Source organism: Podarcis vaucheri, assembly GCF_965113315.1.
Source record: "Podarcis vaucheri genome assembly, chromosome: 6".
Lineage (NCBI taxonomy): Eukaryota > Metazoa > Chordata > Lepidosauria > Squamata > Lacertidae > Podarcis > Podarcis vaucheri.
In genome coordinates this window covers 13689131-13715187 of record NC_138764.1, presented here as the reverse complement: position 1 = coordinate 13715187, position 26057 = coordinate 13689131, and the positions used below count along the sequence as shown (strand labels likewise).

Genomic DNA, 26057 nt, shown 5'->3' with positions numbered 1-26057 from the left:
GAGATGAACTGAAAAATCAGCTGCCTGGTGCACAGTGATCAATAGGTTCCAGTTACAGATAGGTAGCCGTGTTGGTCTGCCAGAGTCAAAATAAAAAAATTCCTTCCAGTAGCACCTTAAAGACCAACTAAGTTAGTTCTTGGTATGAGCTTTCGTGTGCATGCACACTTCTTCAGATATCTGAAGAATCATAGAATCATAGAGTTGGAAGAGACCACAAGGGCCATCGAGTCCAACCCCCTGCCAAGCAGGAAACACCATCAGAGCACTCCTGACATATGGTTGTCAAGCCTCTGCTTAAAGACCTCCAAAGTAGGAGACTCCACCACACTCCTTGGCAGCAAATTCCACTGTCGAACAGCTCTTACTGTCAGGAAGTTCTTCCTAATGTTTAGGTGGAATCTTCTTTCTTGTAGTTTGGATCCATTGCTCCGTGTCCGCTTCTCTGGAGCAGCAGAAGTGTATCTGAAGAAGTGTGCATGCACACGAAAGCTCATACCAAGAACTAACTTGGTTGGTCTTTAAAGTGCTACTGGAAGGAATTTTTTTATAGTGATCAATAGGGTTAGAAGATGGAGACCGCTTGGGAAAGCAACAGTTTGTGGAGTAGTATAGGGAATGTTGTCCCACTGTCTTCTAGCACTGCCGATTAAAACGATTGATTCATTGTCCACCAGTTCCTCCAGCTATCAGATCTCACCTGGAAGAATACGTGGTGGTTTTGGATAAGCCTGCCACACTGTTGTGTGAAGCAGATGGCTATCCGGTTCCTGAGATCGTGTGGCATAAAGATGGACAACAGGTCACAGAGTCCATGAGGCAGAGAATCCTCAGCCTGGGGTCTTTGCAGATTGCCTTTGCTCATCCGAGCGACACCGGCCGTTACACGTGCACGGCTACCAACGTGGCTGGAGCAAGCAGCTCGAGCATGGAGCTCACCGTGCTTGGTAAGCGTAGCTGGAAATGGGGAACATGCATTGGCTATTAATCATGGTGGAAGCAAGTATGATGGATGGAACCAAGTTTGGTTGGTCTTCACAGTTTTAATTAGCTGTTCCCCATATCCTCATACAGCTTAAGTTGCCATTCTTCTTTGGTTGGGACTTCGCTTGTTTTCCATTTTTGAGCTAACAAAACATGGGTCACAGTAGTGGCATACGTAAATAACCTTTTTGACACCTGGGAATTTCAGTGTGAATTATCCCCAGCAGAAAGGACTCTGGTTTGGGAGCAAAAGTACTTTTAAACATTTCCCCCCAATTCATTATGGATCATTTCCCAATACTCTTTTACCCTTTTGCAAGTCCACCATATAGGAAAGAACATACCCTCCAACTCTTTGCATCTTCAGCACTTATCTGATTCAGTCTTATACTACATCTTAGCAAGCCTACTCAGAGTTAAATACCATCTGTACAGTGGTGCCCCGCAAGACAAACGCCTCACGAGACGAAAAACTCGCAAGACGAAAGGTTTTTTCGTTTTCGAGTTGCTTCGCAAGACGAATTTCCCTATGGGCTTGCTTCGCAAAAGGGGCAGCGGGGAGAAGATCGCTTCTCCCCGTTGCCAGCCCCGCAATCTCCGGGGACAGAGGGGAAGGCGCGCGCGTGCCTTCCCCTCTGTCCCCAGACCCCTTTTGAACCAAGGGGCGGCAACGGGGAGAAGCAATTCTCCCCGCTGCCCCTTCCCTTGCTTTAAAACAGGTCCCCTCTGTCCCCGGACGGTCTCCATAGGAACGCATTGATTGATTTTCAATGCATTCCTATGGGAAACCGTGCTTCGCAAGACGAAAAACTCGCAAGAAGAAAAAACTTGCGGAACGAATTAATTTCGTCTTGCGAGGCACCACTGTAAATCAGTTTCAAATAATTCTCCTTCAAAGAATAACATGCTGTGAACTTCAGATCACTTTTCCAGAGTTTTTCCTACCCAACTCTGTAGATTCCTAAGGACATGTGTAATTAATTGTTTTCTTTCTTTTCTTAAAAAATCTCCCTACAGTTCCACCTAAGATACGCAGTACAGAAGCCCATTACACAGTTGCAGAAAATGCACAAGTGGTTCTGCCGTGTGTTGCTGATGGAATGCCAACGCCATCCATGAATTGGAAGAAAGAGGGCCAACTTTTAATGAGCATGGTGGGAAAATACACTGCTCTGTCATATGGAGATCTCATTGTGGATAATGCTGTGGTAAGCATTTGACTGAGCAGCGTACTCAAGGTAGCCACAAGGCTGATAGACATGCAACTTGCCCAACCTGAAAGTGTGTGATTTGTAGGTTTCTTGAGCCAAAGATACCCTGCTATGTTTAGCTGTAGGTAGTCCATTAGTATGGACCCAATGGTAGCATTGTGATATAAGGCTAATACTGTGTTCATTATAGATACAGTGGTACCTCGGGTTACATACACTTCAGGTACATACGCTCCATTGCAGGTGTGTGTGTGTGTGTGTGTGTTAATAATGGCTCTGGAAAGGAGGAAGACAGCACAAGCCACACCCTTATGGCTATGGGACAGAAGAAAAAAGGAGGCTGGGTTGTCAGCTGACGGCTCTACTACTAGGAGGATACAGTGGTACCTCGGGTTACAGGTGCTTCAGGTTACAGACTCCGCTAACCCAGAAATAGTACCTCGGGTTAAGAACTTTGCTTCAGGATGAGAACAGAAATTGTGCAGCAGCGGCACAGCGGCAGCAGGAGGCCCCATTAGCTTCAGGTTAAGTGGTGCTTCAGGTTAAGAACAGTTTCAGGTTAAGAACGGACCTCCGGAACGAATTAAGTACTTAACCCGAGGTACCACTGTACATGGTTATGCTTTGCCATGGGACCTTATCCCCTGTTTAAACAGCATCACTCGGAAACTGGCAATGCATTGTGTCAAAAAAGAAAGAAATACAGTGGTGCCTCGGGTTACATCCCCTTCAGGTTACAGACTCTGTTAACCCAGAAATAGTACCTCAGGTTAAGAACTTTGCTTCAGGATGAGAACAGAAATCGTGCTCTGGCGGCGCGGCAACAGCGGGAGGCCCCATTAGCTATAGTGGTGCTTCAGGTTAAGAACAGTTTCAGGTTAAGAACAGACCCCCAGAATGAATTAAGGTCTTAACCCGAGGTACCACTGTAGCAGGATTCAATTCAGTTGTTGCACTAGTGGAAGAATGAGGTCCACTCACACAGCAGGACTTTTCCACATCCCCACTCCCACCTGGTGTGCTCCTCTAAATCTGCTCTGGGGGATTGCAAGTTGCTTTGCAACATTTTTGTAGAAAGCAATGAATAAATGCAATCAATCAATCAATCAATCAATCAATGCAGCATTTGAAAGCAGAGACCCAATGATGTAGTGATTCAAATCCCTATACAGTGGTACCTCGGGTTAAGAACTTAATTCGTTCTAGAGGTCTGTTCTTAACCTGAAACTGTTCTTAACCTGAAGCACCACTTTAGCTAATGGGGCCTCCCGCTGCCGCCGCACAATTTCTGTTCTCATCCTGAAGCAAAGTTCTTAACCCGAGGTAATATTTCTGGGTTAGCGGAGTCTGTAACCTGAAGTGTATGTAACCTGAAGCGCATGTAACCCGAGGTACCACTGTACAATCTTCAGTCAAATGCTTTCTTTCTGAGATGCCTCCTATGTCCAAATGACCATTATCTTTATTACAGGATATCCCCCCCCCCATTAAATGTTTTTATTTCCTTCCTACAGCCTGAAGATTCTGGCATCTACACCTGCATTGCCAGTAATGTTGCTGGTGAAGATACCCACACCGTCAACTTAACCGTCCATGTGCTGCCAACCTTTACTGAGCTCCCTGGAGATTTAGCTTTAAATAAAGGAGAACGACTTCAGCTAACTTGCAAAGCAGTTGGAGTTCCTGTGCCACAAATCTCATGGACTTTTAACAATAATATCATCCCAGGTTAGTACATCAAAGGACTGGATTGTACCTAGAAAACACAGGTTTTGTTGTTCTTTAGTCGTGTCCGACTCTTCATGACCCCATGGACCAGAGCACGCCAGGCACTTCTGTCTTCCACTGCATCCCGCAGTTTGACAAAACTCATTATAGTAGCTTCGAGAACACTGTCCAACCATCTCGTCCTCTGTCGTCCCCTTCTCCTTGGGCCCTCCATCTTTCCCAAAATCAGGGTCTTTTCCAGGGAGTCTTCTCTTCTCATGAGGTGGCCAAATTATTGGAGCCTCAGCTTCAGGATCTGTCCTTCCAGTGAGCACTCAGGGCTGATTTCATTCAGAATGGAGAGGTTTGATCTTCTTGCAGCCCATGGGACTCTCAAGAGTCTCCTCCAGCACCAGAATTCAAAAGCATCAATTCTTCGGTGATCAACCTTCTTTATGGTCCAGCCCTCACTTCCATACATCACTACTGGGAAAACCATAGCTTTAACTAGATGGACCTTTGTCGGCAAGGTGATGTCTTCTGCTTTTTAAGATGCTGTCTAGGTTTGTCATCGCTTTTCGAACTTTCACAAAAATTGAATTCCTGACATGGAATAAGCATGTGCACGTGAGATATCTGATACAGTGTGTTGCTCTCCTAACACGAAATGAGTTAGGTGATGGTTTCTTTTCATATCAGCTTGTGTAGGTTAAAAAAAAAAAGTAGGTATCTTTTCGAATTACAAAGAACACTTTATAAGACAGAATGGAATCGAGACAACATGGCAATTGGAAAGAGCAAAGTGTGGCTCAGTGTGTAGAAGTTATATTGTAAGGAATGGTTGAGGGAGCTGGGTTTGTTTAGCCTGCGAAAAAGGAGACTGAGAGGAGATATGATAGCCATCATCAAATTTTTAAAGGGCTGCCACATAGAAGATGGAGCAAGCTGCTCTGGAGGGCAGGGCCCGAACCAATGCCTTCAAGCTGCAAGGAAGGAGATTATGAGTAAACATCAGGAAGAACTTCCTGGTCGTGAGAGCTGTCAGTGGAACGATCTCCCTCGGGAGCTGGTAGATGCTCCTTCCTTGGAGGTTTTTAAACAGAGATTGGATGGCAGTCTGTCATGGATGCTTTAGTTGAGATCCCTGCATTGCCGGGGGTTGGACTAGATGACCCACAGGATCCCTTCCAACTCTCCAATTCTATGTAAGGAACGTAGGGTGAATCCAGCCCCACTGCACCAGACCCAACTGGGTGCCCCGGGAAACCCACTAGGAGGAAATGAGCACAGCAGCAAAAGATCGGCATGCTTAGGTATCTCTTTATTGCAGAGGAGTTATGTAATTTCAAAGCAACCTGAAAACTCCTAAGCAACCTCAACATTCCAGTAGAATTGCAGGCAGAAAGAAGGCATGGTTAACAAGTACCGTATTGGCCCGAATACAAACTGCACCCGAATATAAGCTGCACCTTTAAAATTGGAGGGGGGGAGAAAAAATACCCGTATATAAGCCATTCCCTTCCTCACTGCTCCTGGCTGCATCTTGGGGGGGGGGGAGCCATGCTGTGTTGCCAGCAACCCTCCCCCTTCCTCACTCTTACTCTTTCCCTTCCCAGCCTTGGGGGGAGAGGACGGGGGGGGGGACACGGGACTATGTGCTTTGCTGTGCTCCTGGCGCTGTTTGCCCCGCGCTCCTGGCTGCATACCATAAGGTCGCGAATATAAGCCGCACTTTAACTTTTCATGGTCAGATTTTCACGGTCAAATCGCGAATATAAGCCGCACTTTAACTTTTCACGGTCAGATTTTTTGGGGGGCGGGGGGAAGCGAGGCTTATATTCAGGCCAATACGGTATCTCTACCTGCTGTCTTTTCCCATAAAGCTGTATCTACTAGCATATTGGGATACTGAACACCCCAAGCTATGCATGTAAAATGTGTGTTCTGTTGAGCCTTTAGATTTTGTTGGTTTTCTTTTTCTTTGTCGTTCTCCTCTAGCACAATACGATGGTGTGAATGGACTTAGCCAGCTTGTCATTGAAAGAGTGTCCAAAGAGGACTCGGGAACCTATGTGTGTACGGCGGAAAATGTAGTTGGTTCTATCAAGGCTCTTGGATTTGTGTACGTTAAAGGTATGTATTACTGGTAAGTTTGGGAATCGTTTCACACTCCATCTAAAAGCAGCATCATGGGTGGTCAGGGGAATGAATGGACATGGCCTGTCTAACTTATGAAAATAAAAAGTGCCTGACTCGTATCAAACGAGTATGCAGATGAAACCTCTTTCTAATTTAGAGTTACAGATAGGTAGCCGTGTTGGTCTGCCATAGTTAAAATAAAAAAAATTCCTTCCAGTAGCACCTTAAAGACCAACTAAGTTAGTTCTTGGTATGAGCTTTCGTGTGCACTGGAAGGAATTTTTTTATTTTGTCTAATTTAGAGCTGAATCTGGATTAAGAATTCATTTTAAACTAGGTGAATTTTCTGCAATCAAAATCACTGAACTCAAAAACAGCTGAAGGAGCTCCACATTCACAAAACTAGATTCAGATTCATTCCATTTTCACTGTATTTTGAAGTTTTAACATCTGCATTTTTGCTGCTTTAAATTCATGTTGAGTTCCCTCAATATACTGGCTTCGGTTCTCATTTCCACTCTTATTTTATACGTCATTAACTTTTGAACTATTTTTCCAGAACCACCAGTCTTCATGGGAGATTATCATTCCAGTCGGATTGAGCCCTTGGGTGGCAATGCTATCCTCAACTGTGAAGTCAGAGGAGATCCACCTCCAGTGATCCAGTGGAGCAAAAAAGGAGCTGGCATTCAGATCAGCAACCGGATCAGACAACTCAGCAACGGATCCCTTGCTATCTATGGCACAGTTGTAAGTCTTTACTGAGACCTCTTCTGCTGATTAGTTGGTGCCCCGCAAGACGAATGCCTCGCAAGACGGAAAACTCACTAGACGAAAGAGTTTTCCGTTTTGGAGGGGCTTCGCAAAACGAATTTCCTATGGGCTTGCTTCGCAAGACCACAATGTCTTGCGAGTTCCTGCTGGTTTTTTCCCCTTTCCCCCCTTTTTCTAAGCCGCTAAGCCGCTTATCAGCTGATCCGATCAGCAGATAAGCCGCTAAAAGCCGCTAATAGCGCTAATCCGCTAATCCTTCAATGGGCTTGCTTCGCAAGACGAAAAAACCACTAGACAAAGAGAATCACAGAACGGATTCTTTTCGTCTTGCGAGGCACCACTGTACAGGCTTTGTCAGTCGTGTTAATGTCCCACCCTTCTTTCAAAGAGATCTAATTTATCTTCATTACCAACCCAAGAGGCTGTGAATTAAACACAGACTGCAGGTCTGTTCTTAATAACTGATACAAATCTCTTTTCTGCATTACATATAGTTGCAGTGCATTTTTATATGTGTATGTGGCTGTGCACTACTCTGCTGAAAAGGGAATCTTATCGTTTCCATTCTAACCTCTCAGGCTGCCTCCTGAGCTATTGTTATATCATGGCACCACACAACACAACTTGCGCAATTCACTTATTTATTTAAGGAATTTATATGCCATCCTTCAAGGCAAAAGCCTCCCAGGGTGACTTAGAAACACTAGATAAAATACCAGTTAAAACTCTGTATGTCACAGATGTAACATTGCAGATAAAAGTTTTCAAATTGCTTTTTCAGTTGAGTCAGTCCACAAGTCCTGCTGTCACCAGGGGACTCAGATGTCACCCCTGACACATTAAGTCAACACACTTAATGCACATGCATTTCCTAACATACTGCTGCCATTAGAGCCTTTCTCAGGAATTTGGCATAAAAAGGTCAATGCACTTGTGATCCAGCCATAAGGCACACAGCACTGGGGGGGTGGGTCCCTTCTTTTTGCCACTAGAAATCTGAACAGGCCACCCTCCTTGCCACAAAAGATATAGGACAGGGATCAGCAAACTTTTTCAACAGGGGGCCGGTCCACTGTCCCTCAGACCTTGTGAGGGGCCGGACTATATTTTGAAAAAAAATAATGAACGAATTCCTATGCCCCACAAACAACCCAGAGATGCATTTTAAATAAACGCACACATTCTACAGTGGTGCCTCGCAAGACGAAATTAATCCGTTCCACGAGTCTCTTCGTCTAGCGGTTTTTTTGTCCTGCGAAGCAACCCTATTAGCGGCTTAGCGGATTAGCGCTATTAGCGGTTTAGCGGCTATTAAAGGCTTAGCAGCTATTAAAGGCTTAGTGGATTAGTGGCTAAAAGGCTATTAGCGGCTTAGCGGCTTAGAAAAGGGGGGGGGAGCAAAAAAAAATCGGAACACTCGCAAGATGTTTTCGTCTTGCAAAGCAAGCCCATAGGGAAAATCGTCTTGCGAAACAGCTCAAAAACGGAGAACCCTTTTGTCTAGCAGGTTTTCCGTCTTGCGAGGCATTCGTCTTGAGGGCTACCACTGTACTCATGTAAAAACACGCTGATACCCGGACTGTCCATGGGCCGGATTGAGAAGGCATTTGGGCTGGATTCGGCCCCTGGGCCTTAGTTTGCCTACCCATGATATAGGGTGTTGCCAAGGCCAGGCAAAGGGTGGCACAGTTTACTGGTCACAGGCTTGATGCCAGCAGAGTACCTGCAGTTGGCGAACTTCCCAGTGCTTCTGCTTAATTGTGCTTAATTATGCAGCCCCCTTCCACCCTACACACAGGAGACTGCACTGCCACTACCGGGACGCAGGAGGCACTGTGGTCTAAACCACTGAGCCTCTTGGGCTTGCCGATCGGAAGGTCAGCGGTTCGAATCTGTGCAACAGGATGAGCTCCCATTGATCTGTCCCAGTTCCTGCCAACCTAGCAGTTCGAAAGCACACCAGTGCAAGTAGATAAATAGGTACTGCTCCGCCGGGGCAGTAAACGGTTTCTGTGCGCTCTGGTTTCCGTCACAGTGTTCCATTGCGCCAGAAGCACTTTAGTCCTGCTGGCCACATGACCCGGAAAGCTGTCTGTGGACAAACGCCAGTACCTTCGGCCTGAAAGCAAGATGAGCGCCGCAACCCCATAGTCCTTTTTGACTGGACTTAACCTTCCAGGGCGCCTTTACCGTTACCTTTTACTGTCACTACCACCGCCACTAACTTCCATCCTACTGAATCCCTGCTGGTTTCTGTATACAGTGGTGCCCCGCAAGACGAATGGCTCGCAAGACAGAAAACCCACTAGACGAAAGGGTTTTCCGTTTTTGAGCTGCTTCGCAAGACGATTTTCCCTATGGGCTTGCTTTGCAAGACAAAAATGATCTTTTTTCGCTCCCCCCCTTTTTCTAAGCCGCTAAGCCGCTAATAGCCTTTAAGCCGCTAATCCGCTAAGCCTTTAATAGCCGCTAAACCGCTAATAGCGCTGATCCGCTAAGCCGCTAATAGGGTTGCTTCACAAGACGAAAAAACCGCTAGACGAAGAGACTCGCAGAACGGATTAATTTCGTCTTGCGAGGCACCACTCCATATCATACAATTTCTAAGCCATTGCTGGGTTTAATGTACTGCAAATCAACACAGAATAAAAATTATTGGATTGCTCATCTGTCAACATGCTGACTTCTTTTCAGAATGAAGATGCTGCGGAATATGCATGTGTAGCTACAAACGATGCTGGCGTTGTCGAACACCGCGTAACCCTGACATTGCACAGTAAGCCACACAAGAATATTCACACTATATGTGTTGAGAGTTCTGAATTTTACACTTGGCTGTACCTACTGCATGAGTTAAAACTAGACTTATTTATTTGACCCATGGACCTCTCTATCTTTGCCTTAGTCAATACAGTGTTATAGGGCCAAACGGCATATTCTTCTTTTCCCCTAAGTCTCATTGGTAAAGGAGGCAGGTATGATTCAGTGGCGCTGCACAGTGCAAGAGGGATAATTCTCCTTGGTCCGCATAGTAATAATAATAATAATAATAATAATTTATTTGTACCCTGCCCATCTGGCTGGGTTTCCCCAGCAACTCTGGGTGGCTTCCAACAAAGATGAAAGATACACTAAAATGTCACATATTAAAAACTTCCCTGAACAGGGCTTCCTTCAGATGTCTTCTGAATGTCAGGTAGATGTTTATTGCTTTGACATCTGATGGGAGGGCGTTTCACAGGGCAGGCGCCACTACCGAGAAGGCCCTCTGCCTGGTTCCCTGTAACTTGGCCTCTCGCAGTGAGGGAACCGCCAGAAGGCCCTCGGTGCTGGACCTCACTGTCCGGGCAGAACGATGGGGGTGGAGACGCTCCTTCAGGTATACTGGACCGAGGCCATTTAGGGCTTTAAATGTCAGCACCAACACTTTGAATTGTGCTCAGAAACGTACTGGGAGCCAATGTAGGTCTTTCAAGACCGGTGTTATAATAATCAGGGTTCCCCTTCAGCTGCAATTAAAGAAAAATAAGTGCTTTTTTGCTGCACACTACTAAGTGTAGGGACGCAAGTGGCACTGTGGGTTAAACCACAGAGCCTAGGACTTGCCGATCAGAAGGTCGGCAGTTCGAATCCCCGCGACGGGGTGAGCTCCCATTGCTCGGTCCCTGCTCCTGCCAACCTAGCAGCTCAAAAGGACATCAAAGTGCAAGTAGATAAATAGGTACCGCTCTGGCGAGAAGGTAAACGGCGTTTCCGTGCGCTGCTCTGGTTCGCCAGAAGCGGCTTAGTCATGCTGGCCACATGACCCGGAAGCTGTATGCCGCCTCCCTCAGCCAGTAAAGCGAGATGAGCACCGGAACCGCAGAGTCGACCACGACTGGACCTAATGGTCAGGGTTCCCTTTACCTTTTTACTAAGTGTAAGATTGGCCTGTAGTCTCTTCGCAATGAAACTGGTTAGCCTAAGAAGTAGTCACTTGCCATGGTAAACTCGTGAGCTTAATAAATGAAGCTGGATCTACATGTTCTTTGCCTCAAGTTTGTTCTCACCCGGTCCCCCAGTTCTCTCATTCATGGGGAAAATGGTACCTTGACAAGGGAGGCCAAGGTAACAGGTGGGGGAAGGCCTCCATCAAAGATAGGGGACACTGACAGGGTCTCTTTTCCTTAACAAATGACCAAGTATGTTGTCGACATAGTGGGAGTGGCAGCATCTTTTCCCACCAAGGATCATGGGAGCTGAGTTACAAACCCCATGATTCCTGGTGGAAAGTGAAGTCACCAGGGTCAGTATGGTGGCTATATGTTTTTCTTGCTGCCTGGCCACTGGTCAGGATAGACAATGTAGGCACCCCACTCTCTTTGACCGATGACAGATGCTGCAAGTTACCACTTACATACTGCAGACAGGTGGGAACAGGGGAAATAATAATAATAATAATTTATTATTTATACCCCGCCCATCTGGCTGGGTTTCCCCAGCCACTCTGGGCGGCTTCCAACAAAATATTAAAAACTTGATAAAGCATCAAACATTAAAAACTTCCTGATACAGATGTCAGATGTCTTCTAAAAGTTAGTTGTTTATTTCCTCAACACCTGGTGGGAGGGCGTTCCACAGGGCGGGTGCCACTACCGAGAAGGCCCTCTGCCTGGTTCCCTGTAACCTCACTTCTCACAGTGAGGGAACCGCCAGAAGGCCCTCGGCGCTGGACCTCAGTGTCCGGGCTGGATGATGGGCATGGAGATGCTCCTTCAGGTCCTTGATTTGTCAGTGATTTGTTGCTGAAATCAGCAAACCCGGAAGCATTCTGTTTTTATCTTAGGTGCACCTGTTATTACAATTGAGCCAGTAGAGACGATTGTTGATGCTGGAACCACAGTGATGCTGAACTGCCAAGCAGGAGGAGAGCCTCCTCCGACCATCGAATGGTCTCGTCAAGGCCGGCCTCTCCTTAGTCAGGACCGAATGACCGTCTTGACTAATGGCTCCTTGCTTATTGCAGTCGCACACAAGAAGGATACTTCGGAATACGAGTGCGTAGCTAGGAACCTCATGGGATCTGTCCTGGTCAAAGTTCCACTCATTGTCCAAGGTGGGTGCGACGTCTAGGCTAGCTTTTCGTTCTCCCCGGTGAGGAGCTCTACGGGATTCTGAAGTTTGTATGCTCTTTAGCAAAGAAGCTAAGAGAGGGAACACCTTTTCTATTTGCATCTCCTTCGTTCTGTACAATAATGCTATCCGGATGCATGTTGGGTTTTGCTAGGGGACCACTGAGAAGCATTGCCCTAGAAGGTACAATATCGGGACACTACTTAGGCCATTGGTCTTCCTTATTTTCATATGCTGGGCCTATTATTATGAACCTACTTGGCTTTGCAGAAGGAATGGTCTTAGGCATTTGCAAGCCATTAACCCACCCTTCCTTCCTTCCTTCCTTCCTTCCTTCCTTCCTGCCTGCCTGCCTGCCTGCCTGCCTGCCTGCCTTTCTTTCTCTTTCTTTCTTTCTTTCTTTCTCCCTCTTTCTTTCTTTCTTTCTTTCTTTCTCTCTTTCTTTCTTCCTTTCTCTCTCTCTCTCTCTCTTTCTTTCTTTCTTTCTTTCTTTCTTTCTTTCTTTCTTTCTTTCTTTTTCTTTCGTTCTTTCCCTAACATATCTTTCTATTTCTCTTCCTCCTTTGAGAAAAAAATACAAAGAAACAGCAATAATTCGCAGTTGTAATTCTCCTTATGTGAAGTCCATCTCCAGTTGTGGGGCAGGGCCTACCAACTGAAGACCAATGACTGAGGCAACTATCATCATCATCTGAGTTTTTAGGGGGTTTTAAGATTCAGAAAGCAATAAAATACACTTGTCTGATGGTGAGAGGAATATCGACTAAGATATTTTTCTGTGAATTGCCCTGAGACCTTCGGGTATAGGGCGATATATAAATTCTAATTCTAATGATAATGATATACATGAAATTGTTTTATTCCAGTGCATGGAAGATTTTCTGACTGGCTTGACTGGCAGCCGTGCAGTGTAACATGTGGTCAAGGTGTTCAGAGGAGGATACGCCTGTGTAACAATCCGCTCCCCGCAAATGGCGGACGGCGCTGCATGGAGCCCGATCATGAAATGCGCAGCTGTCAGAACAAACTGTGCCCAGGTAAATTTGGATTTCAACCAAGGGCCTCGTGGAAGTCCGTAGTCATGGACCAACATGGTTCCTCTTCCCTAGTTCGAAGTGAAGTGAATCCGTATTGCTAAAAGCTATGGTCACAATGCGTAGGATACGAATAATTGGTTTAAAACTGTACAACAACAGCAAAACATACACAAATGCAAAAACCACTCTTGCATAAGTTAAGCACTCCACGTCTCACACTCCCCCTTATGATACTTGTCTTGCTGCCTAGCTCTCAACTTACTTGCAGACAAAGCAAATTTTGCAACCCGTGCAGTAATAAATGTATTATTGCCAGCCAGTAAAATAGAGATTTGCTCAAGGGGAGTTCAGCTGGAAAGAGAGCAGAGGATGTAACTGAGGAATTTTTGTCTAGGGGGTGTATATTTTTTGTCTAGGGGGCATCGTAACAAATACGTAGTGTTGAATATCCTCCATGTCTCTTCCCTGGTTTAATTTAATTCCTTACTCACAACAATTTAATTCAATACTCACAACAGCTGGTTGCATTGTTTTTGTTGCTGTGATGCCTTTGGCAGCACTTGGCGATAATCATTAATCACCATCAGTTGAAGGCATCACAAGCTGCTAGGTAATAATGCTGTTAAGTAATCTACGGCCTGTTAAATGTATGTGGAGGGCTGTTGTTATGATTATTTTATCATTACACTGCGTATATTTTTTTTTAATTATGCTGCATAAATTATGTTCTCAATGATGCGCACTGCCCTGGGATCTTTGGATAAAGGGTGATGTATAAATTGAATAAATAAGAATACATAAATAAAAATAATATTAATAGTATACTTGGAAACAGCAGAAAGAAAGAAAAGGGGAAGGAAGAATGAGGCACTTCAGGAGTGTGTGTGTTAAGAAGCCCCCAGTAGATTTAAAAGCATGGAAAATTACCCAAGAGCACTTAGGAATGTCCAAGAAAGGTAAATAATCACAGAGAAAGTGCCGGGGGGCGGTGGCGGGGAAGTAATGGATCAATAAATTACTTTTAAAAGGCACAGAATTGCCACACAATTGTTTGGGGGCAGTCCCTGTGAGCCACAAAAACCTCCACAGGGTTGCCACTTCTGCTGCACATGATTACTTGGAATTAAGTCTCATTTGTGTTGGTGGAATCTACTTCCAGATTAGCAAATTTAACAGCCTTAGTAACATTACATGCTGTTTATTTTAACATAAGGGAGTTCTTGAGAAAATGAATAGCATGCAGTTTTGCCAGACACCAGGGCTCCAGTTTAAGCAGGCAGCATTGTGTGTCAGATGAGGTTTTGCTCATCCTAGAAATCCAAGGTCTAAAGCATTTCCCAACATCTGTTAACAAGTCACATGCAATATATATTCTTTTTAGTGGATGGCAACTGGTCAGAATGGGGCTCTTGGGAAGAATGCTCTAAAACCTGTGGGCAAGGCAACAAGACCAGAACCAGAACTTGCAGCAACCCTCCTGCCCAACATGGTGGAAGGCCTTGTGATGGCAGCGCCGTTGAGCCAATCATGTGCAACATTAGGCCGTGCCCAGGTGAGAATACAGAGAGGCTGTTAAAAGTGGCACATATGAACCAAACTTCAAATGAATTCCCCTTCTCTTTTTTTCCTGCCAAATTTTTTTATTGATTTTCCAAATTTATAACAAACATAACAACAATAGGGACAGTAGGGACGCGGGTGGCGCTGTGGTCTAAACCACAGAGCCTAGGACTTGCCAATCAGAAGGTCGGCGGTTCGAATCCCTGCGATGGGGTGAGCTCCCGTTGCCCGGTCCCTGCTCCTGCCAACCTAGCAGTTCGAAAGCACGTCAAACGTGCAAGTAGATAAATAGGTACCGGTCTATATTTAACTAAATAATCCTTAAATTTCTTCCATTCATCTTGATACTCCTCCTCCTCCTGGTCACAAATTCTTCCGGTCAGGTCAGCCGACTCCAAAAAGTCCATCATCATCATCTGCCATTCCTCCACTGTTGGTATTTCTTGTAATTTCCAATTTTGGGCTAACAAAATTCTAGCTGCGGTTGTGGCATACAAAAACAATCTAACGTCTTTCTTGGGCAATTCCAAACCCACTATTCAAAGGGAAAAGGCTTCTGGTTTCTTAATAAATGTATATTTCAACATTTTTTTCAACTCATTATATATCTTTCCCCAGAAGTCTTTCACCTTTGGACACGTCCACCAGAATTCCCCTTTCTTCTCTATCGTGTTGCTGTTCTGTCCTTTTTTGAATTAGGATGGAGGGGAGAGGAAAGATCAGTTGTTCAGGTGGCCTTCAAATCAGGCAACCTTTGGCTCCAACCCAATTGTGGTGGTGTTGTTGAATTAGAAAATGAAGTTCCAGCTTGGATTGTAACCCTTCCTGTTTTCTAGTGAATGGTGCCTGGGGTTCTTGGCTACCATGGGGGACCTGCAGTGAGACATGTGGCAAAGGGACCCACACCAGATTACGGCTATGCAATAACCCTCCTCCATCGTTCGATGGGACCTACTGTGAAGGACCTGATGCGCAGATGCAGGTCTGCAGCAAGAGAGACTGTCCAGGTAAGTTAAATATGGAATGAATTGTCGTTTTCTTCGTCTCATAAAAATGTAAAGAGAAAGGTAGTATTTAGAAAGCGTGTTCTCCTTCATGGAGAGCACGTGTTGCGGTGGGGTCGAACAGGACGCCCCCTCTTGGTTACTGGGCAGGACCATTTGGATGGCCATGACTGTGATTGGGCCAATTTGGGTTGTTGGGGAGAATTTGATGTTACCATTTAGAGGGTTGGCCCGAAGGTTATATGTTCTTGGCATGCAGTTTTTTTCAGTCTCTTTTGCTGCGTGCATCGGATCGCCCACCCACCCTCCCTAATTTAGGGCTGTTGCATTTGATATTGCTATGCCTGTCATGGGGTCATCTGCCATTGGGGCAGGGGCCTGGTAGGAATTTTGTCCATTTGGCTGATTGGCTGGTGCCATTTGGGTTTTGCCTACTGCGTAGCAAATCGTCACAACTTGTAAGGTTTTGGTTATCTTTTGGTTGGTGGTGGGGATGTGGTTGGCAGTGCCTGCCCCTCCAATGCTGCTGCTGCAAGAGTATTCCGTTAAAGGAATTCAGGGGTTTGCCATACATTTGTCTGTATCCCTGGCAAGGGGCTAGGGCCATGCACCCCCTGGGAGCATGCGGGGAGAGGTGAGGGCCTGTGGCTCAGCTCCATTTCTCCCCAATATTGTTTTCCCTTACTGGCTTTCGCTGGAATCTGGAAGTCAGTTCTGTCCCCGGGTGGGGGGACAGATAGCCCTAACCAATGCCTAAGCAACCACTCACATCCATGTATGTTAATAAAGTTGTGGCCAAAATTATGCCAAAAACCGTAAACAAAAATTCTGTGTGAATTGTGATTTATTTAGGGGGTGGTTCGGGGACCTCTACACACAATAGGGAAGGGTTCAGCTCTCCTTTCCCTGGCCCTCCTTTCCCTGTTAAAGACATATGCATGCACACACAAATACCTGCTTTACAGGTGAACCTGCAAACAACATCCCTGCCACCTGTAGCTTGGATTTTTCTCTTTCACATTGAGATTCTGCTCTGGCTTACATCATTCTTGCATGCCTTTGTTGTTGTTTGGGTTGGATACAGAACTCGTATTTCAGTGCTGTGTTTGAAAGTGTGCTTAAAAAAATAATAAAACTTTTTTCTTCTTCAAACCAGTGAATGGAAAGTGGGCTTCCTGGTCCAGCTGGAGTGCTTGCACCATGTCTTGTGGAGGTGGTACTCGACAGAGAACCAGAGACTGCTCAGACCCACCCCCACAGTACGGCGGACACAAGTGTGAAGGAAATGACATGCAGGTTGATTTTTGCAATAGTGACCCTTGTCCCAGTAAGTGCCTTTTGGGATTGGAACAGCAGGGCAAACTTGGGGTTACCAGAGAGAGCTTTTCTCCTACAGAGTCCAGAGCAAGTTATAGTTCTTGATAGCTATAATGCTTTCCTGTGGGGAGACACGGGTGGCTCTTGGGCTTGCCGATCAGAAGGTCAGCAGTTCGAATCCCACGATGGGGTGAGCTCCCATTGTTCTGTCCCAGCTCCTGCCAACCTAGCAGTTCAAAAGCACACCAGTGCAAGTAGATAAATAGGTAGCATTGCGGCAGGAAGATAAACGGCATTTCCGTCACAGTGTTTGGTTGTGCAGAACTTGTGTAGAAGGGGGAGGGGGGAAACCCAAAACTGTATACTTTACAAGGTTGTTGTTGTACTTCACCAGATCTTAACCTATTACAGTACTTGTAAGAATGGATTGGAAATATCATTGAATTTGTCCATGGCAACTCTGCGTTTATATGCAAACTCTGTTGCACTTCCCTGAATAAGCTGTTTGCATTGGGAAGCACTTTCCCAGTGGCCTGGGTGAGGTTTCGAATTCCAGCTTCAGAAAAGGGTTTTCCTTTAATACTGCAGCAGAAAAGGGAAGGAAAATTCCACCTCCATGCCTGCTGTGATCCCATTAATTATCACACCCACCTTGCAATGATCAGGGCCCCCTCCATTAAGTCCAAAGATGCATTTAACATCATGTATTGCTTGTCCCTTGGCCAGTTACCCTACTTATGTTGCGTGGGTGGCTCTGTGATCTAAACCACTGAGCCTCTTGGGCTTGCCAATCAGAAGGTCAGCGGTTCGCATCCCTGTGACGGTGTGAGCTCCCGTTGCTCTGTCCCAGTTCCTGCCAACCTAGCAGTTCGAAAGCACACCAGTGCAAGTAGATAAATAGGTGGGAAGGTTATCGGCATTTCCGTGCGCTCTAGTTTCCGTCACAGTGTCCCGTTGCACCAGAAACGGTTTAGTCATGCTGACTGCATGACCCGGAAAGCTATCTGTGGACAAATGCTGGCTCCCTCGGCCTGAAAGCGAGATGAGTGCCACAATCCCATAGCTCCCTTTGACTGGACTTAACGGTCCAGGGGTCCCTTACCTTGTTTCTCACCAAAGTCTCCACTGCCTACATCCACTACTTTAACCCACCAGGAAAGTATAACTGAAATGGTTTTCCATCGCTTCAATTGAATTTACTTGAGAGCTGGATTATATGATGCATTTTAAAGACCAGGGTTGTGCATTGGAAGAAAGGCTTTATGCAGCTGTCAGGAGCAAGAAGCTAGTTGATAAAAGCATTTGCTTCCCAGAACCCAGGTTGCTGTAGTTGCTATCAATTCACAGAACTCTGTCCATTTTTCAACAGTACAATCTATCCACGCTGTAGGCCTGTTCAGGTGTACCTTAATAGGATATCCCAATTTGCATAGGGAGCATGTGGTTGGCTTGCACCAGCCCTGCCCCCATGCTCCTGTACACACCCACTCAATCCTGGACTTCCCTGTATTGAGTGGGAAGATCTAAAGGGGGGATTCTAAACATGTTCAGATGAACATGCTTACAAGCCTCCCTGTAATGAGCAGGCATGCATTATCAGGGCTCCGGAAGGCATGTTACAATATCCCCAGATTGAGAGGAGGCAAATAGTGATACAGCTAGACACAAAAAGCATACATAGAGTTGGTGGCAGCAGCCAGATCACAATACACAAGGGATGAAAGGTGGGCCACATGCAGAATAAATGAAAGCATAAATCTCCCAGCGTTTGATGCAAGGGGGCTCCTGAAAGAGCTCTTCTCTACTATTCTAGAGACAGTGTAAATTTTAGAAACACATAAACGTTTCTCCAGCGTCAACTAAAATTATTATTTTGGACCGCACGATGGCTTTCAGTATTGCTGTTTCAAAAATGTTTTGTTTCTGCAGTGCATGGTAACTGGGGCCCTTGGAGCAACTGGGGCACTTGCAGCCGAACGTGTAACAGTGGCCAGTTGAGAAGGTACCGGACTTGCGACAACCCTCGTCCACTCAACGGGGGAAGAGCCTGCGCTGGTGCTGATACCCAGATACAGAGGTGTAATATAGAGCTTTGTCCTGGTGAGTTATCTTAGCATGTACATGGTTATTACCATGTTTTTTTGTTTATAAGACAAGGTTATTTCATTAAGGAATTATGCTAAAAATGTGGGGTTGTCTTATACACAAATAGTGGGAGGTTGGATGGGTGATTGGTGGCTGCTGCGAGCCGGTGATTGTCAGCGGCGTTTTTGCTGGTGATTGGTGGGTGCGTCAAGGTCTGCTGGCAATTGGCTGCTGTGGCAATTTGGCGGGTGATTGGCCCTTGCTTTCTGAGAGCATGCAGATGATTGGTGGCTTCGTCGATGTGCGTGCAACTGGCTGTGGTGGTCCTGTGGGTGAGCGTTTTTCGGCAACCGCCCCCCGAAGAAAAGCTCAGCAAATGTGGGCAACGCCCCCCCCCCGTGTTATACACAGAAAAATACGGTACATACATATGCAAAGCAACAATCCCAATTTCAATAGCTCACTTGGTTAGAGTGTGGTGCTGATAACACCGAGATTGCAGGTTTGATTAGAGAATCTTCAGGGACCCTTCCGACTCTATGATTCTCTGAAAATGCTGAAGTAACAAAGAATGCATTATGCCTATGCTGTTGTTATTAAAAATACCCCAAAGACATTGGGAAGAAAGGCTTGCTAAGATGTATAAGACTGAATCAGATAAGTGCTTGGAGATGCAAAGAGGTGGAGGGAATGTTCTTTCATATGTGGTGGACTTGCAAAGGGGTAAAAGAGTATTGGGAAATGATCCATAATGAATTGGGGGGAAATTGTCAGGGAACTGACATCAGAGGCACGGGAGAAGGAGAGGGTCTCTGATTCTGCAGGAGAAGGTCCCAGCGCTAGGGGGAGACTCAGCTGGGAAGAAGGGGAAGAGAATGAGTGTAACACCAGGGATCCAGGAGAGCAACTGGACAGGGAGGTGCAGGGGCTCCAGGACTCTTCGTTGGAAGTTAGTGAGGAGAGCCCAGGCACCCTGCTGCCCACGCCCACCCTGCGCAGAAGACTCCAGCGCAGTGAGAGGCGGAGACGATTGGGCGTCAAACAACTCTTATGTTGGCAACGCTTTAAGAAACGCCCACATACAGATTCTACGAGTGACTAAGGGCAGCCACGCTGAGATGGGCTGTGCAGTCCGGAGGGTTTAACCAGGCAATCCAATGCTCAAACAGGGCAGGATTACGCACGAGTAACTCCCAACCACTACAGAAATGTTTAAAAGTACTTTCCAAAAAGAAAACCCCAGAATCCTTTCTGCTGGGGATAATTCAGACTGAAATTCCCATGTGTCAAAAAAGGTTATTTATGTATGCAACAACTTTAATGTACTGGTAATAAAGAGTACCTTTTTGGGTGGGAGGGAATGGTCTGTGACTAGTTTCTATGATTCTTCCCTGGTTTGTGTGTAGCTGTTGTACCATTCACCCCATTTCTCAACCTCTTCCCCTTTCCTACCCCCTTCCCTGGACTCCTGTTGCAAGCAGCACTCCTGTTTTATCCTATGGTTGCTTGCATTTGAGTTAGCACATAAAGTTTGTGCACACACAAGAAGCTTTACCGAAACAGTATTAATTCTTGTCTTCTGCATTGGTTTACAGTGGATGGAAACTGGGGCCCATGGCAGCCTTGGAGTGCGTGTTCTGCTTCTTGTGGAGGAGGAGAGCAGACCCGATCACGGCTATGCAATAATCCATCCCCATCTAACAGTGGGCGACCTTGTCCCGGAGACGACTCTCAGATTTCCAGGTGTAATGTTCAAGCTTGTCCAGGTAAGTAGGCAGACTCAAGAGTGTGCCTCAGATGCTGAGAAACAACCAACCAAACAAACAAACAAACAAACAAACAAACACTAACATTCTGGATATTGGGCACTTTATTTTCTGCCTGAGCAAAACTGTTTTCAGAATCCCAGTACACAAGAAATGAAACTTCCAAAAAGGTTCTTCATCGGTTTTTGTTCTAGGCTGAGGGCCAAACTGAACATGATGTTAAATGAGTTTGCATGTAATGGGCAAGTTTGTTTGTTTGTTTTAAATGACGATACTGTCAGTGAGCAGGAGTTGCTGATCATGTTGAGGAATCACAGCAGCGACGCAGGAGATTCCCCTGAAACCAGATTTTGAACTAGGAGGTATCCTCACGGGAACAAATGGAGGGTTGCCTTCATAGGGAGGGATTCTCCTCTGGATCACAGTGAGGGAGGAAAAGATTAAGTTCTACCTCCGTGCCTGCTATGTCCCAGTTTTATCACTCCAGCCCCATTGAAACAAATTTAGTTTGGCCCTGTGTTAGAAATTTGTTCAACATTCTCCTGTGTCTTATGTTGCATGTGTTCTTTGACATAATAATAGTGCATTGGGTGGGGGGATTTATTCTGCTTTAGTTTGTTCCACCATGCTTCCCCATTCTTGCTGCCCAGGGTTGGCACAGCAATAACGGAATGAAAATAACCCAGAACATTTGAAATTTGTGGTATGAAAAGATAGGGGATTTCAGCAGGAAGTTACAGGTTGAAAATGAAACAGTGTGACCACCCCAAAACACTTTCAGGCACAAACAGTGCTGAAAGCAGGTTCTCGTGTGACCACCCCAATGAGCTCAAAGCGTCATTTAATGTGCAATAAACAGGTGTCTGGAAGGGATCCTAGAAGCGCTCGAATTCCCCCCACAAAAAAATTCTCAGTAACATTGAGGGCATTTCAGCAGTAGTCCAGCTGACTGCCTGTGCTGATATAGCACCTCCTGGTATTACGAGCATTTGAACTTTTATTCCTGATCTTCACCCCCTTTTTGGTGGGGGGGGGAGAGAGAAGTAGTGGAATATTGGAAGCATTCAGTTAGTTACTTCTCTTAGCTCACAACTTGGAGAGTTGCCACCTGTGACTGGGCCTAATGAACCAACGTTCTGACTTAATATATGTTCAGATAGACTCGGGGAACAATTTGAAAATTGTCTGCTCAAACTACCAGACCAATATTTGCAAAGGAATCCAACCGTTTCTTATTACTGCTTCACTGAAAGGAACCTAAAAAAGTTGGACGGTTGCTCAGAATGCTGCGTAATCCGAGGGAAGTTACGAGTACTTGTCTTGTTCCCCTACCTGAAAGTGTGCACACATGTAGAAAACGGGTGGAAATGTTTTGAAAAACAAACTTTTACAAACACAGGTGTCTCTCTTATTAGCAGCACTTTGTATATATATATATATATTTCAGTTGTTGTTTCCTTAAAATGTGGCACCAGAACACAGAGAAGTTTTACATGTCAGTAATATTAATATACTTTGGTGTTCTGGCCCAAGTCCTAACCAAATAATTTCGCAGAGCCTGCCTGAATTCCTGCAGTTTATTCTGTTTCCTTTCCTGTCATACTTTGTTGTGTTGCCATTGGCATGCAGTGCTAAACAACAGTTGCCTTTTCCTTGGAGGACTCGATGTCTCATGAAAAGCCCCTGGCTTTTCCTCCAGGGATATGTAGCCTGGTAGATGTCTACTAACATCATTATTTAGTTGTGCTGCTCCATTTTATGTCTTCATTTTTTTTTTCCAAAACAGAGGGGGCAGTGTGGCTCAACATCACCACTCGGATAATAATACTCACATTTGATTTGATTTTTTTTAAACGTTACAAAGTAATAGATGTTACAGATGGCCATTCTCGCTCTCCCCCCAACTTTTGACTTCCTTGGCAATAGGTGGACCTCCACGGGCTAGAGGAAGTGTCATTGGAAATATTAATGATGTTGAGTTTGGAATCGCTTTCCTGAATGCCACTATAATCGATAGCCCAGATCTGGACACTAGACGAATACAAGCCAAGATTACAAATATCCCACGGAGTCTTGGTATGTACATCTGTTTCTTTAATACTTAAGAAATGTTCCTTAGGCTTATCAAACTTAACACAGTTTTTATTCTGCTGAAATACTGGCTGACCCATGCCTAGGAGACAACATTGGGGTGCTTGTTTGCTTGCTTTTGTTTGTTTTGCTTTGCTACCTCTGAACGTCACATATTTTGTTCAACTTTTCCTTTGACATAGCCTTACAAGCCCCTTCCGTCTCTGTGCATTCCATGGGAAAAGTACCATGTGAATGAGGAGGCATGTAACTTACTCCAGAGAGGAGAGCAATGAACCTATGAGCTTGCACACCATTTCAAAGAGGATTGTGGCTAGAAAGTGCCTCCAGGTCTTTTAGAACTGGCAAGCAGTTTGAGGCTGCTGTGCTTTTTCTGTCAAACTCTTTGCAGATTCCAATACAGTCATATCTCTGGTTGCATCTGCTTCATGTTGTGGATTTTTGGGTTGCGAATGCGGCAAACCTGGAAGTGTATACTTCTGGGTTTTGCCGCACGTGCAGAAGCGATCTGTGCACTTCGCACATGCACAGAAACGCTTTGGCGCACTTTGCGCATGCGTAGCAGCAGCGCTCTACTTACAGACTTTTCAGGGTGCAAACAGCACCCCGAAATGGATCGCGTTCATAAGTAGCGGTACCATTGTATATACTTATTTGCTCTGCTATTTTCATAAAATATTTAATGCAATCAGTAACAAGAGAATTTATTAAAGGTCAGGTGATATTGCAAGTAATACAAAATGCAAAGAAACCAACCCACAAATGTTGCTGTACATATGACAATGCTTCCCTCCCCCCCCCTAAAGGTCCAGCAATGAGAGCGCTAGTTTCTATTCTGAGTCCCATTTATTGGACAACAGCCAAAGAAAATGGAGGAGCAGTGAATGGCTTTTCACTCACCAATGCAGTTTTCAAGAGAGAGACACAAGTGGAATTTGCTACCGGTTAGTTAAAAATGGGACAACAGCTTTCTATTTTGCATAACTTCCAAAGCTTCTGTTTAGAACAATTTGCCATAGTTGGATTTTCAGTATTTTGGCCTCCTGGTTCAAACTGAAGGAGCTGCAGGAAGACGTTTTTGTCTGTCTCTTACTTTGAGAACCATATATTTGGCCTTTAAAGGTGTGAGTACCGAATGATAAATAGGAGGTTTAAAAATTATGCAAGCCTTCTAATGATCACTGTCAACGGTCCCCTTTAAAGTTGGCTTTAAGATAGTTAATGCAAATTTAAATGGTTCTTTGTTAATTAATTTTTGACTTGAGATTTCTTATGAGGGCAGACACCCCCTCCAGTGTTCACTCATTTGAACTCTTACTAAAATTCACAGGGGAGATCTTACGAATGACTCACGTCGCCCGTGGCTTGGACTCAGATGGATCTTTACTCTTGGATGTTGTCATCAGTGGCCACATGCTGCAGTTACAATCATCACCTGATGTTAATGTAAAGGTAAATCATCACTATACACTACTGAAACTATCTGTCTGTAGGTTTCCCCAGTACACTCAGCCATCATAATGTTAGTGTGTCAGTTGACACCACTATCATCCTCGTATCATCCTGTGGTTGTAGGCAAAGTATACTATTTGATCATTGTCCCCAGAAGTTCTTTTGATTACTATTTTGCACTATATTGTTAGTTTTATTTTTGCTATGGATAGGCATCCATCCACAGATGTGATGAGATATGGGTTGCGCTGTGGTCTAAACCACTGAGCCCTTTTGGGCTTGCCAGTCGGAAGGTTAGCAGTTCGAATCCCTGCAACAAAGTGATCTCCCGTTGCTCTGTCCCAGCTCCTGCCAACCTAGCAGTTCGAAAGCACACTAGTACAAGTAGATAAATAGGTACCGCTGTGACGGGAAGGTAGACGGCGTTTCAATGCGCTCTGACTTCCATCACAGTGTCCCATTGTGCCAGAAGCGGTTTAGTCCTGCTGGCCACATGACCTGCAAAGCTGTCTGTGGACAAACGCCCAATCCCTCGGCCTGAAAGCGAGATGAGCTCCGCAACCCCATAGTCGCCTTTGACTGGGCTTAACCGTCTGGGGTCCTTACCTTTTACCTTCAATCCTTTCTCCTACATGGGACACACAAGACTAGCTCTTAGCAGTCTGTTCCCCTGTGCTGGTTGCATGAGCACTAAGCAACAGCTCAAATATAAAATATTTCAGTTCCTTATTGTAGTCTGTGTATTTTCTTCCACTCTGGGTTCCACTTGTGCTCTTTCAAGCTGGAGGAATGGAAGGGAAATGCAGTTCCATTATAGCAATCTAGCATTTTTCAAAACTGTGGATGATTGCGTCCATTCCTGAATGTTCGCTATGGCCATGGAGAATGGCAAAGTGTCTCCTTAATGTCTCCTTAATCTGGAGTTGTGTGGTATTCGTTTCAGGATTATACAGAAGATTATATTCAGACAGGCCCTGGTCAGCTCTATGCTTACTCTACACGACTCTTCACCATAGATGGAGTTAGTGTACCATACACTTGGAACCATACCATTACCTACGACCCGAATCGCGGAAGAATGCCCTTCCTGGTGGAAACCCTCCAGGCCGCCTCTGTTGAAACAGAATACAATGCACTCGAAGAAGCTCTAACTTTTAAAATCCGTGCTTCCATCACAAAAGGTATTGTTGCGGGGAATGGTACACGCAGGGTTTGGTAGAAATGAAAGGCCTTTAAGGATGGCCTTTATCGAATGCCAGTTACATCTGATGCTGTTAAATGTTTTAGAAGGAACATGGTAAAAACATGCCCTATTCTAAGTAGTTTAAATTGGATTGAAGACCTTGTACATACTATTATATGTAATGCATTGTATAATGCACTGATAGAACAATACCTGGGACAAATTTAGGGAGAAGTAGGTAGAGGTCTAATCAAGAGTCTGTAATTTATCTACTGGGTGAACAAGATAAAAATGCAACTGTGAAGAGTGCACGATTACTGTCTGCAATAACTGATGAAACAGGAAATTCCTTAGAGAGAGAATGCTGCATCTTATCTGGGTGATTCATAATTTAAAGTTTTATTAATTTTTTTCCCTTTAGTTTTTACATAAATTTATTCAGATGTGTATACATTCTTTTTTAAATATTTGTTAAAACAGGGACATCTTTTGAAAGGGGACTTGTGAGTTGCCAGGAAAATGTGGCATTTTAGCTTTGTTTATGTAGTTTCATTTGGGTCCGTTAACTTTGATTAGTCTCCCCCTCCCCAGTTATTTTGATGGTCTGATGACTATATACAAATAAATGAATCTGA

The 26057-nt window shown here is 45.1% G+C and overlaps 1 protein-coding gene across 3 annotated transcripts in view; it reads left to right on the top strand.

Moving 5' to 3' along the window:
- HMCN1 (hemicentin 1) overlaps nt 1-26057 on the top strand; it is a 316075-nt gene that overhangs the window by 270957 nt on the left and 19061 nt on the right. For 2 of the 3 annotated variants that reach the window (XM_082225398.1, XM_082225397.1), the window contains exons 81-97: nt 678-947; nt 2002-2192; nt 3710-3923; nt 5901-6035; nt 6601-6791; nt 9510-9591; nt 11641-11910; nt 12794-12964; nt 14346-14516; nt 15361-15531; nt 16685-16855; nt 18775-18945; nt 20526-20696; nt 22623-22772; nt 23594-23731; nt 24118-24239; nt 25183-25420. In XM_082225398.1, coding sequence (XP_082081524.1) covers nt 678-947; nt 2002-2192; nt 3710-3923; nt 5901-6035; nt 6601-6791; nt 9510-9591; nt 11641-11910; nt 12794-12964; nt 14346-14516; nt 15361-15531; nt 16685-16855; nt 18775-18945; nt 20526-20696; nt 22623-22772; nt 23594-23731; nt 24118-24239; nt 25183-25420 — 3027 coding nt within the window. The remainder of the gene's footprint in view (nt 1-677; nt 948-2001; nt 2193-3709; nt 3924-5900; nt 6036-6600; nt 6792-9509; nt 9592-11640; nt 11911-12793; nt 12965-14345; nt 14517-15360; nt 15532-16684; nt 16856-18774; nt 18946-20525; nt 20697-22622; nt 22773-23593; nt 23732-24117; nt 24240-25182; nt 25421-26057) is intronic. The other variant, XR_014220481.1, reaches the window with a different exon arrangement.